Raw genomic sequence first — 14,558 nt, forward strand, 5'->3', positions numbered from 1 at the left:
ATTTAATCCAACGCTTTATCCATATAAGATGGTATAAACACAACAATCAAAACTATTAGCCAGCACTATTGGTCATTTAAACCAATCCTTTATCTATAAGATTGTATAAACACAACAATCAAAACTATTAGCCAGTTTGTCCAACTAAGCGCATCGCCCAGAAATTAGTCAAGGGCTGAGATTAAAAAGCATGTTTTTTAGTGTAATTAATCTGGTCTTTCACAAGAAACTGCATGGTTGATTATTGGGCAACACATAGAGGTGAAACAACCTCTACAACTATTTGGTATTAATCTTGGGAAATGTTATCAGCACTACTGTATTTTGATGATCTCACTCCTCACTTTATTAAAAGTATGGTATGGCCCGCACCATAGGATGATCCAAACGTCCATTAGAAGGGCCACAGCCTAAATAGGTTGTGTCCCAAAAATCTTTTCCATAGGTTGAACCTAACCCTCCGATATGAATGTTAGAGTGTTGATCCTAACCCTCTATAGATCGGAGGATTAGGATCAACCTATGGAAATAATTTTTGGGGCACAACCTATTTAGGCTGTGGCCCTAATGGACGGTTTGGATCATCCTATGGTGCAGGCCATACCGTACTTTTAATAAAGTGAGGAGTGAGATCATCAAAATAGAGTAGTCCAACTTTATAAACATGAGACTAGTCCAACTTTTTCGATGCGTCACTTTCTTCTGAATGATACCAATAGCCATGATCCTCAAGCTCCATTTCTTTCGACATAAAACAAGCTTAAAATAAATTTTACTCCCATTTTTCCGCTTAAACATGCCCCCATTTTATTCTTTCTCTGTAAAATGGGCGCAGAACAAATTTTATGCCCATTTTTCAGTGGAAAAATGGGCGTAAATTTTGTTTTGCGTCCATTTTATAAATGAAAGAAGCATAGCCTCGCCAAAAAATCAGTGTAGAGTTTGAAGATGATGCGGGTTTTTAAACAAGGTTCTCAATGGAATTCTTGGAGAAAAACCATGAGAGTGAGTGAGAGAGAGAGTATTATTTTTTTATGAGGTGAAGGAATTTTTTTTTTTGAAGAAAGAAAATGGGGGCAACATCACAATAACTAAACAACAATATGTTCTTTAAATAATTGTAATAGAAGTGTATAGTTTAATAAGACGACGTGCCACTTGTGAAACTTCTACACGTTGTCTTTAAAGGTTTAAGATGATAACTTGCTATTAAAAAAACTTGTATACCTTGTCGCTTATGATTAAGACCTTCACTACCGACTATAAGGGTTGCTTCTTAAAGCCTTATATACTATTTAATTGCATATGTAGGCACTAAACCCCATAGTTTTATACATATATCATTCACTCAACAACCTTATGGTGATGTTTTGTTAGACAATAGCAAATAGACGACACTAGCTGTATTTTGTTTTATAACTTGATAACGAAAAGCTAGAGAAGAGGTGAAAATATCATTTTCATATATTTATAATGAGAAAACTGTTTCTACACACGTGTAGAGAAGTTTTCTACACACTAGCTTAAAATACAGTGGAGGGCATATTGTTTGGGTGATCCAAACCATTCATTTGATTGGCCCTCACGTAGATAGGGTGTCCACAAAAAATCAGCTCCATAGGATTATCCTAACCCTTCGAACCGTGGAGGCAAAAAATGGACAAATTTGTGAAGGATTATACACGTCCATTTTACCTCCACAAATCATAGGGTTGGAGCTGATTTTTTATGGACACCCTATCTAAGTGAGGGCCAATCAAATGAATGGTTTGGATCACCCAAACAATATGCCCTCCACTGTATTTTAAGCTAGTGTGTAGATAAGTTGTCTACACGTGTGTAGAAACCGTTCTCTCATTTATAATATATACCGAGCATGTTTTAGAAAAGCTTTTATTTATACTTCGTGTAGTGTTTTATTTCTCTCTTGAAAAATATGTGCAACGGCGTACACCCGAAACATAAAAAAAAAAGATAAAGAAGAAATATCGAAGAGATACCTCAAGATTTTTTAATTGGGTGGGGCTCAACATTTTATACCCAAGTAGCATGGTGGAGTCCACCTTTTTACACTTGATCCGGTGAGCCAACCATCTCTGCCTAAACCCATGCATATGGTGCGTGAGGCCCAACGTTTTATAACAATTCCTAGCATGTGTGGATCCCACCATTCTACTTCAATTGTTTTGATGTGGTGGGCCAGCATCTCCTCCCAAAACCATCCATAGGGTGGGCCCCACCATTTTATACCTCGTGTTATTATGGGATGAGCCCCCGTTTTACTCTCACTGTTTTTTTATGGGATGAGCCAACCATTTCACACATCAGGTTTTGATGTGTGGGGCCCATCATCTCTACCCAAACATATGCATAAAGGTGGGGCCCACCATTTTACCCTAATGATGGGTCCACCATCTCTACCCAAACCTTTGCAATAGGGTGGGGCCCACCATTTTACACTCCATATATTTAGAGGTGCAAAACAAGAAAACAAATAACTGGAAAACAAGAAAACAAATAGCTCCCTCAAAAATAGGATTTATTTTTTCCTTGGTTTTTAGCCACTTCTCCCCCTCTAGTCATCCTGCCATGCCTTCTCAAAGTCTCTCCATCTTCCACCCTCTTTACCCCCTCTCTCACCACTTGAGAAACTAGTTTATCATGAAAAAAAAAATCATGGTGGCCAAACATGGCCTCAATTTCTCACTACTCGAGAAAACACAGAGAAAAAGGTTGCATCATCCCCATCATGCGGACTCAAGTCACATGCTAAGCTCCGTAAATCATGTGAAGATTTCAAAAAGTCGTTGTCAACCTCACTGAATTTAATCATATTAAAGAGGAATGATAATTCCACCCCTTCTCTACCATTTCCACCCCCTTTTGTTTGTCTTTTCTAGAAAGCCCCTAAATCAAATGCCATATAATTTCTCCATAGAATATGTTTTTAAGGTATTTACTACGTAAATTGAAATAAGAAAAAGATTTGCTAGGGTCCATCGCATAAACCATTTTGCGGAACGTCTCAATCAAAGAGCAGCCACAACATAGGCTCACCTTTCAACGGATTTTGTCATTATTCATGAGGTGGCTACTCTCTCATGCAACATACTCTCCGCAAAATGCCTTTTGCGATGAACTTAATTTTCCACCCTATATCAAAATGGTAACCAACCGATTTTTCATTTTTTATAATAGTGGGTTGACATTGACACCATTTGTTAATTTTAGATTTATGTGATTGGGTGTTGACAGCTGTAAGGAATTAGACAAGAAATCTCAATATAAATGAGTGGACCCTACAACGGATGGGTCATATGCCGAAAAATCTGTTATATAGGACAATTCCAACACTCCAATTTTCTGGACCTTTTTGTACCATTATCTTATTATTTTCTCTACCTTCCATTTTTAAAGGCTAGGATCATCCAACTAGAAAGATTTTGGAGGGATGGCCTACCGGATGATGTGAACAGATGAACGGTTTGGATCACTGAAAAGGTCGTACCAACTTGTGCATTTCCCTGTTTTTTTTTGTTTTTTTTTTTGAAAAAAATAGGGCCCACATAATAGAATTAACAATGGAAAGGAGAACCATATTTTGATATTTGCACAAACCATCTTGGCATTTAGTATCGAAACAGCTGTCAAAAGGTTATTACATTTCTCAAAAAGCTCTCACAAGCTAATTAAAGAGCCCAAACGGGTGTGGCTCTTCGGCATAAAGTCACGGGTTTGCTTTCTAGTGAGTGTTCGAATCCCTCATGGTGCCACTGCGTAGTTTGTGCAGATATCAAAATATGGTTGTGCTGGTAATATTTTCTTCAATAATTCCTCAAAATAAAGAGAGAGGTGTGGGAAGTGTGAACATCAGCTTCTTTAAGTCATTTTCAGTTTCCAAAATACCTGTCGGCAAGTGGCAGAGTTTAACCTCTTTTTTTTTTTATCGTTTAAAGGGGGGCGAATTATCCTACAAGGGATGCGAATTTATCATCACCCTGGCTTCTTTATCATATTTTTAATCTTCCTTCGGCTTCGAGAATAGTCAAACCTAGCTGGTGATGAGCTGGAGGAAAGCCTAGATACGTAGGTCTTACTAAATGAAATGACAAAACTACCACTCACCCTTGCCTTAAATTACGAGGACAACTTTGACAATTCTCTGGGCAGTTTCGTAAAATCCACCCAAAACAGCAACGTTTGGAAAAAAGAATCAAGTGGGAACGAAAGGGATACAACGAACCTAAACGTGCAGAATCTTCTCCTAAATTACATGGGATTCTCTCCCCTCTTTCACATTTTCACCCCAGAAGAGTTTCTAGCTTTCCACACATTTCCATCCTTTTTCTAAGGTCTAAAGACCTACTCTGTTTGATGCAAGGAAAAATTTTCCCTTGACTATCTAGTTTTTCATGATTTTTTTTGGGGAAATGATTCCCACCCCACCTCCCTCCCTAAACAGATAAAACCAGAGGCGGAGCCAGGAATTTTTACTTGGGGGCCGGACTAATTTACACTTGCCTACATTGGTCACTGGAGGGCATGACCACTAAACTACCTAAGCATGCGTCTATACATGCACCTTTAAAGGGATTTTGCAAGTCATTGGGTGGGTGGGTGGGTGGGTGGGGGGAGGCAGGGGCGGAGCTACATGTAGCATAAGGGGGGTAGTTTCCCCTATTGAGTTGGGCCAAATAAGGATTTGGCCCAACTCAATTGGGCCCAGCCTCCTTTAAAATTTGAAGGCCTGCCCCCCTTATGTATAACCCTGCATAAGCTTGCCCCCTTTATGCATAATTCCTGGCTCCACCACTGGGCGGGAGGGAGGCTCATGCTATACGTGCCTCATCCCGGGGGAGGCTGATGCTATATGTCCCTCTGAGCCTCCTCCCGGGGATAAAATCCCCCCTTTAATGGTTTTCTGTGAGAATGCTTGAGGATAAATTCACCCCATTTAAAGTTTTTCTTTTCCTTTAGAACTTAACTAATAATGTTAAAGTGGGGGATTTTATCCGTCAGAGGTCCTTTTTTTATTCAAAATCGAAAAATTTTCAAATTTCTATGAAAATTTCAACCCAATTACACCCTGGGAATTTTCTTTTCAGCCATGTTTGACGACCATGAAAAACTATTTGATGTAATATTTGTGAGGCCAGTTATGAGAGATGGATTGGACATTGAAAGAGTTGAGATCGTAGGAGCGAACCGGGGAGCTCCTAAACTCAGGGAAACAAAAAATCAATTCTAAATAGGTATTTTCTTTTTCGGGTTTGCAAGGGAATTTTGGAAAGGCATCCTGCAGCTGATTTTTTAGCAGATTTTGTCTTATTCATCTATAATTCATCTTAGGTGGCTTCCCGTGAAATTCCTTAGCAATTCCCTTTTTTCACTAGTTTTTAAGTAATTTTTTATGCTATCCATACTCCCGTACTCCCACCCACACAATTTCTCTTCATTCCCTTCCTTTCCTTCTCAGCACTTCTCATACAGTCGGGCCCATGAATATTATATGGAATCATTTTCCATGTCTGCCAAACATAGCCCTCCTGCAAAAAAAAAGAGAAGAAAATCATGAATTTTTTTTCCCGAGATTCTGTAGGCCAAGCAACCAAAACCCCCTTTTTTTCTGAATTTTTTCCTACAATCCAAACACTTTCATGTAAAACAAAAAAACCCTATGATTTTTTTTCCATAGAACCCTTTTTTTCTCAATTCCCCCTCTCCAATCCTAAAAATCTTTTATCCTATGACTCAATAAAGAAACCCTAGAAGCTCTCGTCTCCTCTCCTCCTCTCCTCTATACTCTTATATAACAAACTTTCCCCAACCCACTTCCAATCCATATCTCTCCTCCTTCAAACAGTTTCATGTAAAAAAAACCCCGTGAAATTTTTTTCCGACCCCCTTTTTTGTCAATTTCGCTCCTCCAATCCTAGAATCTTATGTGACTTGTTACTCAATAAATAAACCCTAGATTATCTCCTCCTCCTCCTCTACTCTTATATATCTAACTTTCTCCAACTTGTTACAATCCATTTCTCTCCTCCCTAAAGAAGAATCACCCTTTGAACTAGTAACTACTATTTTACTAACTAGCCTTGGTCTCTCAATCACCATGGCTAGTGTTGTCCCAATAGCCTACCAAGGCAACACCTCCTTGGCCGTGACCGATTGGTTAAACAAAGGCGATAACGCATGGCAAATGATCTCGGCCACCCTCGTCGGCCTCCAAAGTGTACCAGGCCTAGTGATCCTCTATGGGAGCATAGTCAAGAAAAAATGGGCAGTTAATTCAGCTTTCATGGCCTTATACGCTTTCGCCGCAGTTTGGATATGTTGGGTCACTTGGGCCTATAAGATGTCCTTCGGAGACAAACTCCTCCCCTTCTGGGGCAAGGCTGGACCTGCCCTAGGCCAAAAATTCCTCCTCAAGCAAGCCGCTTTGCCCGAAACTACGCAGTATTATCACAAGGGTGGGGTTGAAACCGCCATGGCTACACCTTATTATCCTATGGCTTCTATGGTATACTTTCAGTGTGTTTTTGCAGCCATAACACTGATTTTGTTAGCTGGGTCTTTGTTAGGAAGGATGAATATTAAGGCTTGGATGGTTTTTGTTCCCCTTTGGCTTACTTTCTCTTACACTATTGGAGCTTTTAGTCTTTGGGGAGGTGGGTTCTTGTTTCATTGGGGTGTTATTGATTATTCGGGAGGTTATGTTATTCATCTCTCTTCGGGAATTTCTGGATTCGTTGCTGCTTATTGGGTTAGTAGAAATATAATTCAAGAGAAAATTCAAGTGCTTATTTTGATTTTTTTTTTTGCTTGAATCGTAATTAGCAGAAAGATTCATGTGGTTTAATTCCCTCTCTAATTTAATTTTAGGGGTTCTTTGGATATTTCTAAAATTTATTTTCATTTATTTTAGATGAAAATGCTTTTGAAGTTCATAAGATTATTAGCAAATAATTGTTATTATTAGTCCTAAAGTGATTAATGGCTTCCAATGAGCTATAAGGGTGTATTTGGATTGCCGGAACCTTGTGCTGGAATCGGTATCTGATTCCGATTCTGCCCCATTTGTTTCAAGAAAAAAATTGGAATGACAAGGTTGGAATCAACAACGGGTCAGAATTAGAGGGTGAAGATGCTGGAATCTGTTTCCCACACCAGGAGGTGGTTTTCTGATTTCGCCCCGATCGAAATTGAATTTTTATTATATTTTTTTCAATTGAAATTTTTAGTTAAAAGTTTTTCTCTCTCTACATTTAAGGGAGGTGGTATTCTGATTTTGTCCACATCAAAATGGAATTTTTATTATATTTTTAATTAATTTTTTTATTTTTATTTTATTTTATCTTTCCCTTTCAAGGGAGGATCAGACTATGATGTCGATTCCAATTCCTGATTCTGGCAATCCATTGCAGCCTTAGTGCCAAATTTAAATTTACAAATTAAATTAGATTGTAATAATCTTAATTAACTCTAATTACAATTAGAAGGGTTAATTTATTTTGTTTTGGGTTATGATGGATTTAGGTTGGACCCCGATCGACTAAGGATCGAGAGAGGTTCCCTCCTAACAATGTTCTATTGATGTTAACGGGCGCGGGGATCCTATGGATGGGTTGGGCCGGTTTCAACGGTGGGGATCCTTACGCGGCCAACATTGATTCTTCTATGGCTGTTTTGAACACAAACATATGTGCCGCAACGAGCCTTCTCGTGTGGACTTGTCTAGATGTCATCTTCTTCAAGAAACCTTCAGTGATTGGCGCGGTTCAGGGCATGATCACAGGGTTGGTTTGCATAACCCCTGGTGCAGGTAAATATATCTTATATATGTATGTTAAATGTAATAAAGGAGTGTCTAGGCAATTTCGCACAAACCCATTTATCTGTACCTCTTTTTCAGAAGAGAAGTTCCACCTTATAGCTGAATTTATCTTAGTCATTTGATTCACATGGGGTGGTTCTTCTCTTGTAAAAAAGAGGGGCCACAAAATTGCTTTTGCCAAATTGCCTAACAATAATATGGGATTTGCTAGGGACAATCGCAGAGGGCATTTCATTGGCCAAATGTTGCATGAGAGAGCAGCCTCCTCATATGAATCAAATGAATAAGACAAAATTTGAGCCTATGTGACTGCTCTCTCATGCAACAGTTGGCATGCGAAATGCATTCTTAGCAAATCTCTAATAACTAGGCCATTTGTGGATCACTTTTGCAGGAGTTACTTGAATAAGACAAAATCTGCAACGAGGTGGATTTTCTCTCCTGTAAAATTGTTTTCGGCAAAACTGCCTTGCAAATCCCTAATAATCATTATTTGGGCAGTGATAAGTTGACCCTCATCTATCTTAAATCGACCCCCATATAGGGCAGTGCTTAGAGAGAGAGAGATGGGGTGTATTTAATAAATTAGGGGGTCGATTTATCACTCCCCAAATAATAATAATAATTATCATTATGGTTACTAAAATGATGTTCCCACTCGTTTTATAGCATTACTTGTCCTTTGCGTTGTGATTCCCTAGGAATGGGAAAGGCAAACAGAAGGGGTGGAAATATCATTTTCCTTCCTATTAAAAAAACTGGATGGCAATAGTCAAACTTCAATAAATTCTTCCACACACTGTCCAAAGTAAGAATCTCTCCCTTTTTTACTTAAATACAGTTCACATTTAAAATGACGGAAATACCCTTTGAAAAGTCTTCCTCGGTAAGCGTGCGTATTAAATTTTTTGTGGTGCTTGCTGTGAATGATCCGCTGCTTTTCCGTTGGAATACGCAGGGGTATCTGATATTCACACCCCACTATTATGGTAAATACACTCCTCCTATTTTTTAAAAATTTGCATTGATTTTTGCAATTCGGTCTGAGTATGAGGCAATAGAAGATTGTAAACCTTCTGAAAACGAACCGAAGGACTTAATATAAAAGCGCATGGGACCCATGTGTGGATATTTTGGAAATGATATATTGCCCCCTTTTCTTCCCCGGGCCACCAACTTGTAGTGTAAAAAGAATAGTAATAAATACATTAGTGGGATTGAGCCTTAGCTCGACGGTAAAGGCTTAGCTCTTTGACCTGGAGGTCGGAGGTTCAATCCCAGCTTATATAACAAAAATAAAATAAAATAATAAATACATCAGTGGGAGTGGCCTGGGGAAACAATAGCGTCAAATATATCAGTTCCCGATATTTTTATAGGAAAGGACACTATTTGTCCTAAGTACTATGGCAGACAGCCAGGCATGACCCACTTCTACCTTTACATATCTAGTTTAACGGTGCTTCATTCATCAATGGCAATATCACCATTTATATTATATAGTTTTTGGAGGGGAGATGATATTTTCACCCCTATGCAGTACGCATTCCGCCCTGGGGGTGAAAATATCATCACCCTATCATTATTCATAATCTAATTCACTTATATGTCAAAAAGCTCCAAATCCGTCCTAAAATTTACAAAAATAGGGTTTTTTTTTACTTAATCTTATATTATTTTAAATGATCATGTATAACTTAATAAAACACATGATGGATCATGGGTTAGATTTTAGCATTTATTTACATGTAGTGACAAATATTTTAAAGGCATATTCGCCTCCTTTTTCGACCTAGACATGTTTTATAGCTATTCTTGTGGCTTGACCTCTTTTTGCCATCATCAAGACATTGTTCTTAGACCTAGAGATGTTTTAAATATGGGCCCATACAAAAGTAAAGTAGAGCCCACCGATTTAGTTGATCTAAGCAGTCCATTTGTCGGTCCCAGTAAGCCTTGTCCCAAAAATCTTCTCCATAGGATGATGCTAACCCTTGAACTGTTTAGAACCCTCCGTAAATCGGAGAGTTAGGATCATCCTATGAAGAAGCTTTTTGAGCTACGTCTTACACATGACGGGGGGACAAACAAATGAATGATTTAGATCCCCACTTCATGTTTTTTGTGGACTGAGTATTTACACGCCCACGCATGAATCATATAAACTCTTCTTTTGTAATACTCCTATGGATAAATTACCAATCAGGGACAAAAATTAGGTGGAATTATCAACAGGACCCATGCTTTTCAGAAATTATCAACAAGGGACAAAAGATGTCTTGTCTTCAAAAGCTGGATGAAAATGCCATTTTCTTAAGCAACACGTTTTGCTTTTACACTTTTACCTCTTCTCTCTTCTTTCCTTCTTTTTTCTTACTTTTTCATTTTCAACTTTGTTTTTTTTTACCTTACCAGTCATCTTCTTCATCATTTAGCCACCATTGGATGTGGGAAAACTCGAAAATTTGAAACGTGAGTTCATTCCCATATATCTTTCAATATCTAGGTTTTGTTTTTCATTTGTTTTAGGGTTTTGCATTTCTCCTTCTCCATTTCAATGGAAGATGAGGAAGATAAATCGTACGGTAGAAAGAAAAAAACGTGAAAATGAACAAGTGAAAAAAAATAGGAAGTAAAAACGTGTTCATAAGGGACTTGATAAGCCCATTCGGAATTTGGTAACCCCATTTTGATACTGGATAATTCCAACCCCAGAGATTTGAAAACCTCCTTCCAAAACTCCAGTACCCTTGGGCAATTTTAAGGGACTTGATAAGCCCATTCGTAAATTGGTAACCCCATTTTGATACTTGATAACCCCAATCCTAGAGACTTGAAAACCCCCTTCTAAAACTCCAATACCCTCCGCCAATTTTCAACCGACCCCATTTTTTATACTAGATAACCCCAATCCTAGAAACTTGAAAACCCTTTTCCAAAACTCCAGTACCCTCGGCCAATTTTCAAGCACTTGATAAGCCCATTCGAAAATTGGTAACCCTACTTTTGAGAGTTACTAACCCCCTTCCAGAGAGTTGATAAACCCCTTCTACTACAAAACCCCTGCCTATAGCAACTCTTCTAATGGCATTATAATTCTGCTCATGATAGAAATAACGAAGAAATTGATGTTATTTTCATTAAATGTGCTTTATGTATTACATCCCAATTTGTGTATTACAAAATTTTTTTTTTTAAGTAAATCAAAAAATGTGTAGCCATCCATTCATGTATTACATCAACTTTTTCTTATACAACCACTTGTCTTCCAAAAAAGTGAGTGAAGCATTATCTCCAGAACTCACCCTAAAAAACAAATCGCTTAAACCCTAACAAGATAAATCAGAAACAGAGGAATGAAAAATAGTGCAAAACCCTAAACAAAAAAAAAAGAAAAAGAAAACCTAAATACAAAGAGATAGATGATAAGAACTCAACATTCAAGTTTTCAAGATTTGCCAGCAACAATGGTGGCTGAACAAAGAGGAAGATGACTGGTAGGTTAAAAAATAAAAAATGTGATAATGGAGAAGTAAAAGAAGAGGGAAGAAAGAGAAAACAAGGTCAAAACGTGTTGTAATTTTCAAAGGGTATTTTCGTCCAGCTTTTACTGACAAGACCTCTTTTGTCCCCCGTTAGATAATTTTTGAAAAGCATGGGTCTGTTCGTAATTTTGCCTAATGTTTGTCCCGCATTGGTAATTGGTCCTACTCCTATTATCAATCGTACTCTTTTCATTCTTTACTTTAATTTGTCTTCTAGCTTTGCCTTTGAAAACACAAGAAAGGTGGGCCGAAATCAAAGGCTTTTTGAAGCCTAGACGTGACAAAAGAATAAAGTCTGTTTGTAAAAGTAAACGTAAAGCAAAAACAACAATCAGTAACTTTAAATACCAGTGGCAAGGCTCTTTTGCTAGGAAAATGATATTTGCAGCCCTTTATTTGTTCTTCTAATGATGACAACACTCACGCTCTCTTTGTTTGTCTTTTCCTGAACTCAAAGTCATTTTTAGGAAAAGACAAATAAAAGGGGGTGGAGATTCTGGGGGAGGTGATATCGTTTTTCCTTTTATAGTTTTGTTTTTATTTCGTAGTTAGTGATCTAGATACTCTTCTCCTTGGTTCAATAGAAAATTTCTATATTGTTTAATATATTACAATATTTAATATCTAGAAAAAGAAATCATTTTTTATTTAATTTTCTACTTGTAATTAATTGCTATTGGTGGGTCCAATTTATAAACATTGTAAATCAGCATCAGTAATAGAAGGTACATGTGTATGTACCAAGAGAGAAGTTCCACTTTTGTTGGACCTTATGAGAAATGGGGCCCACTTGATCCCCCCTGTCTGTTTGGTTGCCAGTAAAATTTAAAACCTAGAGTTTTTTGTAAAATTTTCGTCCCATCCCATGTTTGGTTGCCTTTTAGTACTATAATTTTTTGAATCCCACTCTTGTAATGATTGCTTATGAGTATGACATGGACTCCTTGTACCCTCTTTTTCTTTCCTAGGGAATGATGTCCTCTCACTTTCTCTCACTTTCCCTCTCCTCCCTTCCCATATTTGGTAATGACACTTCTAAATTTTGGCGGGAATTTTAGGAATTGTAGGAAAAAAAAAACCTAGCAAATCCCGTTGACTTCATTATTGGGATTAAAAAGCTCCTAGGATAAAAATTTTACTGGCAGCCAAACGGAGCTCATACTCAGCAATCATTACAAGAGTGGGATTAAAAAAATTCTAGTGCTAAAAGGCGGTCAAACATGGGATGGGACGAAAATTTTACTAAAAACTTCCTAGGTTTTAAATTTTACTGGCAACCAAACAGACCCAAGAGTCTAAAGTTAGTGGGGCCACTTTTGATGAGTTTGCCTTCACAGCCTTTACCTTAACCAATAATAAAAAAAAAAAACCCCTTAACATTTCATTGATAAAAAATGACCATAATACACTAGGATTATTTGCAAAGTGGTTTTATACATTTGCCTTCTGTGTATAGTAGTAATACTTAACGAATCAACTCAAAACTCGACTGAGTGGACACGATACCAAAGTGTGCCCAAAACTTCAACAGAAAGAATGTAGAATGCATAGTTTTAAAGCTCCCCCAAGTCATGGTGGACTCTCCCAAGTTCACTCCCTTTTACTTTAGTCGTGTTCTTGTCTAAGTCTGCGTTTACCCTATAAAGTCAATCAAAACTCCTTTGACACTCAAGTAGTCAAGTTATAACTGTGTCTACCAAATACTCAGTGAGTCAACCAAGTACTCGACCACGTCATGCCGAGTCGACTAGGTTTTGCTCTGGCCGCGTTTTGACCCGCGTCTGCGTTTTGAAACACTGCTGGAATGACTTGAACCCATATAAACACTCTTATCACATGGCTATGTGTTGCATTTGTGGTCTATCATGGAAAAAGTTCTAATTCACACACATCTGCGTTATTATTAAGTGACTACCGACCCCTTGAGTTGAGTTGAATCGAGTAGAGTTTTTATACTATGCTTCTGTGAACATCCATGGCAGGTCTTGTTCAAGGTTGGGCTGCTATAATCATGGGAATCCTCTCAGGTAGTATCCCATGGTTCACCATGATGATCATCCACAAACGTTGGTCCTTCCTCCAAAAGGTCGACGACACCCTCGGAGTCTTCCACACCCACGCTGTGGCCGGATTCTTGGGAGGTGTCAGCACCGGCCTGTTCGCCGAGCCGGAGCTATGTGCCCTCTTTTTGCCGGTCACCAACTCGAGGGGCGGCTTCTATGGCGGGCACGGTGGGATTCAGTTCCTCAAACAAATAGTTGGGGCTGGATTTATCATCGGTTGGAATATCGTGGCCACTACCATTATATGTTTGATTATAAGAGTTGTGATTCCATTGCGAATGCCGGAAGACATGTTGATAATAGGGGACGATGCAGTGCACGGCGAAGAAGCATATGCTCTGTGGGGAGATGGGGAGAAGTATGATTCTTCCAAACATGGTTGGTATTCTGATGAGACAATGCATACTATGGTGTCTAGTGGTGTAACCCAGAATGTCTAGATAGGAAGAAGAGGTGGGGAAAGTTGAAGTGTGATATGGGTGTGAATGTTGATATATACAAGAATTTTCTGTGTATATATAAGTTGTTAATTGCTTTGATTTCTGGGAAGACTGGTGAATTGGCCAAATTTGAAAATGTATGTTCTTTTGTTTGAAAATGTGGGCCCATTTGCTTCAACCTCCCCTAAAAACTTCAATAGAGTTGGGCCCACTTTCAGCCTCCATCAAATTTATCTGAAATCAATCCACATTGTAATCTGTACTTGAAGATCAACGATGGATCGAATGATTGGGGACGTGTGATGGATGCAATTTTTGGGTTGTAGGCAATCCACATTATGGCCCACAAGACAAGATTAATAAGTAAGACTTTCAATGGGTTTGGCCTGTTTTGCTTGGAAAAAACAAAGTTGGGCATTTCTCGGACAGTCCGAAAGCCACGTTGTTTTAGCTCAAAGCCCTTTTATAAGTAAGACTGTCAATGGGTTTGGCCCGTTTTGCTTGGAAAAAGCAAGATGGGCCTTTCTCGGACCGTCCGAAAGTCATGTTGTTAAGGTTGGGCTTAGAGGCTAAATGGCGGTCCAGCGTATTCGTCCTATTTGGATGAGCAAACACCCTTATAAACTAGAAATTTCATTAGAAATCAGTTCAATTAGTGAAAATTGGGCCGGGC

At 38.4% G+C, this 14,558-nt stretch overlaps 1 protein-coding gene across 1 annotated transcript; it reads left to right on the top strand.

Moving 5' to 3' along the window:
* Positions 1–5,513: 5,513 nt before the first annotated feature.
* Positions 5,514–14,063, top strand: LOC143888311 (ammonium transporter 3 member 1-like). The gene is made up of 3 exons (XM_077392684.1): positions 5,514–6,766; positions 7,540–7,825; positions 13,365–14,063. Exons 1-3 carry the CDS (start codon positions 6,116–6,118, stop codon positions 13,883–13,885), a joined length of 1,458 nt encoding a protein of 485 aa, XP_077248799.1. The 5' UTR covers positions 5,514–6,115; the 3' UTR covers positions 13,886–14,063.
* Positions 14,064–14,558: the final 495 nt, after the last annotated feature.

This window comes from Tasmannia lanceolata, unplaced genomic scaffold (assembly GCF_043159265.1).
Source record: "Tasmannia lanceolata isolate RefF3 unplaced genomic scaffold, GAP_Taslan_0.1 ptg000012l, whole genome shotgun sequence".
NCBI classification, from domain to species: Eukaryota; Viridiplantae; Streptophyta; class Magnoliopsida; order Canellales; family Winteraceae; genus Tasmannia; species Tasmannia lanceolata.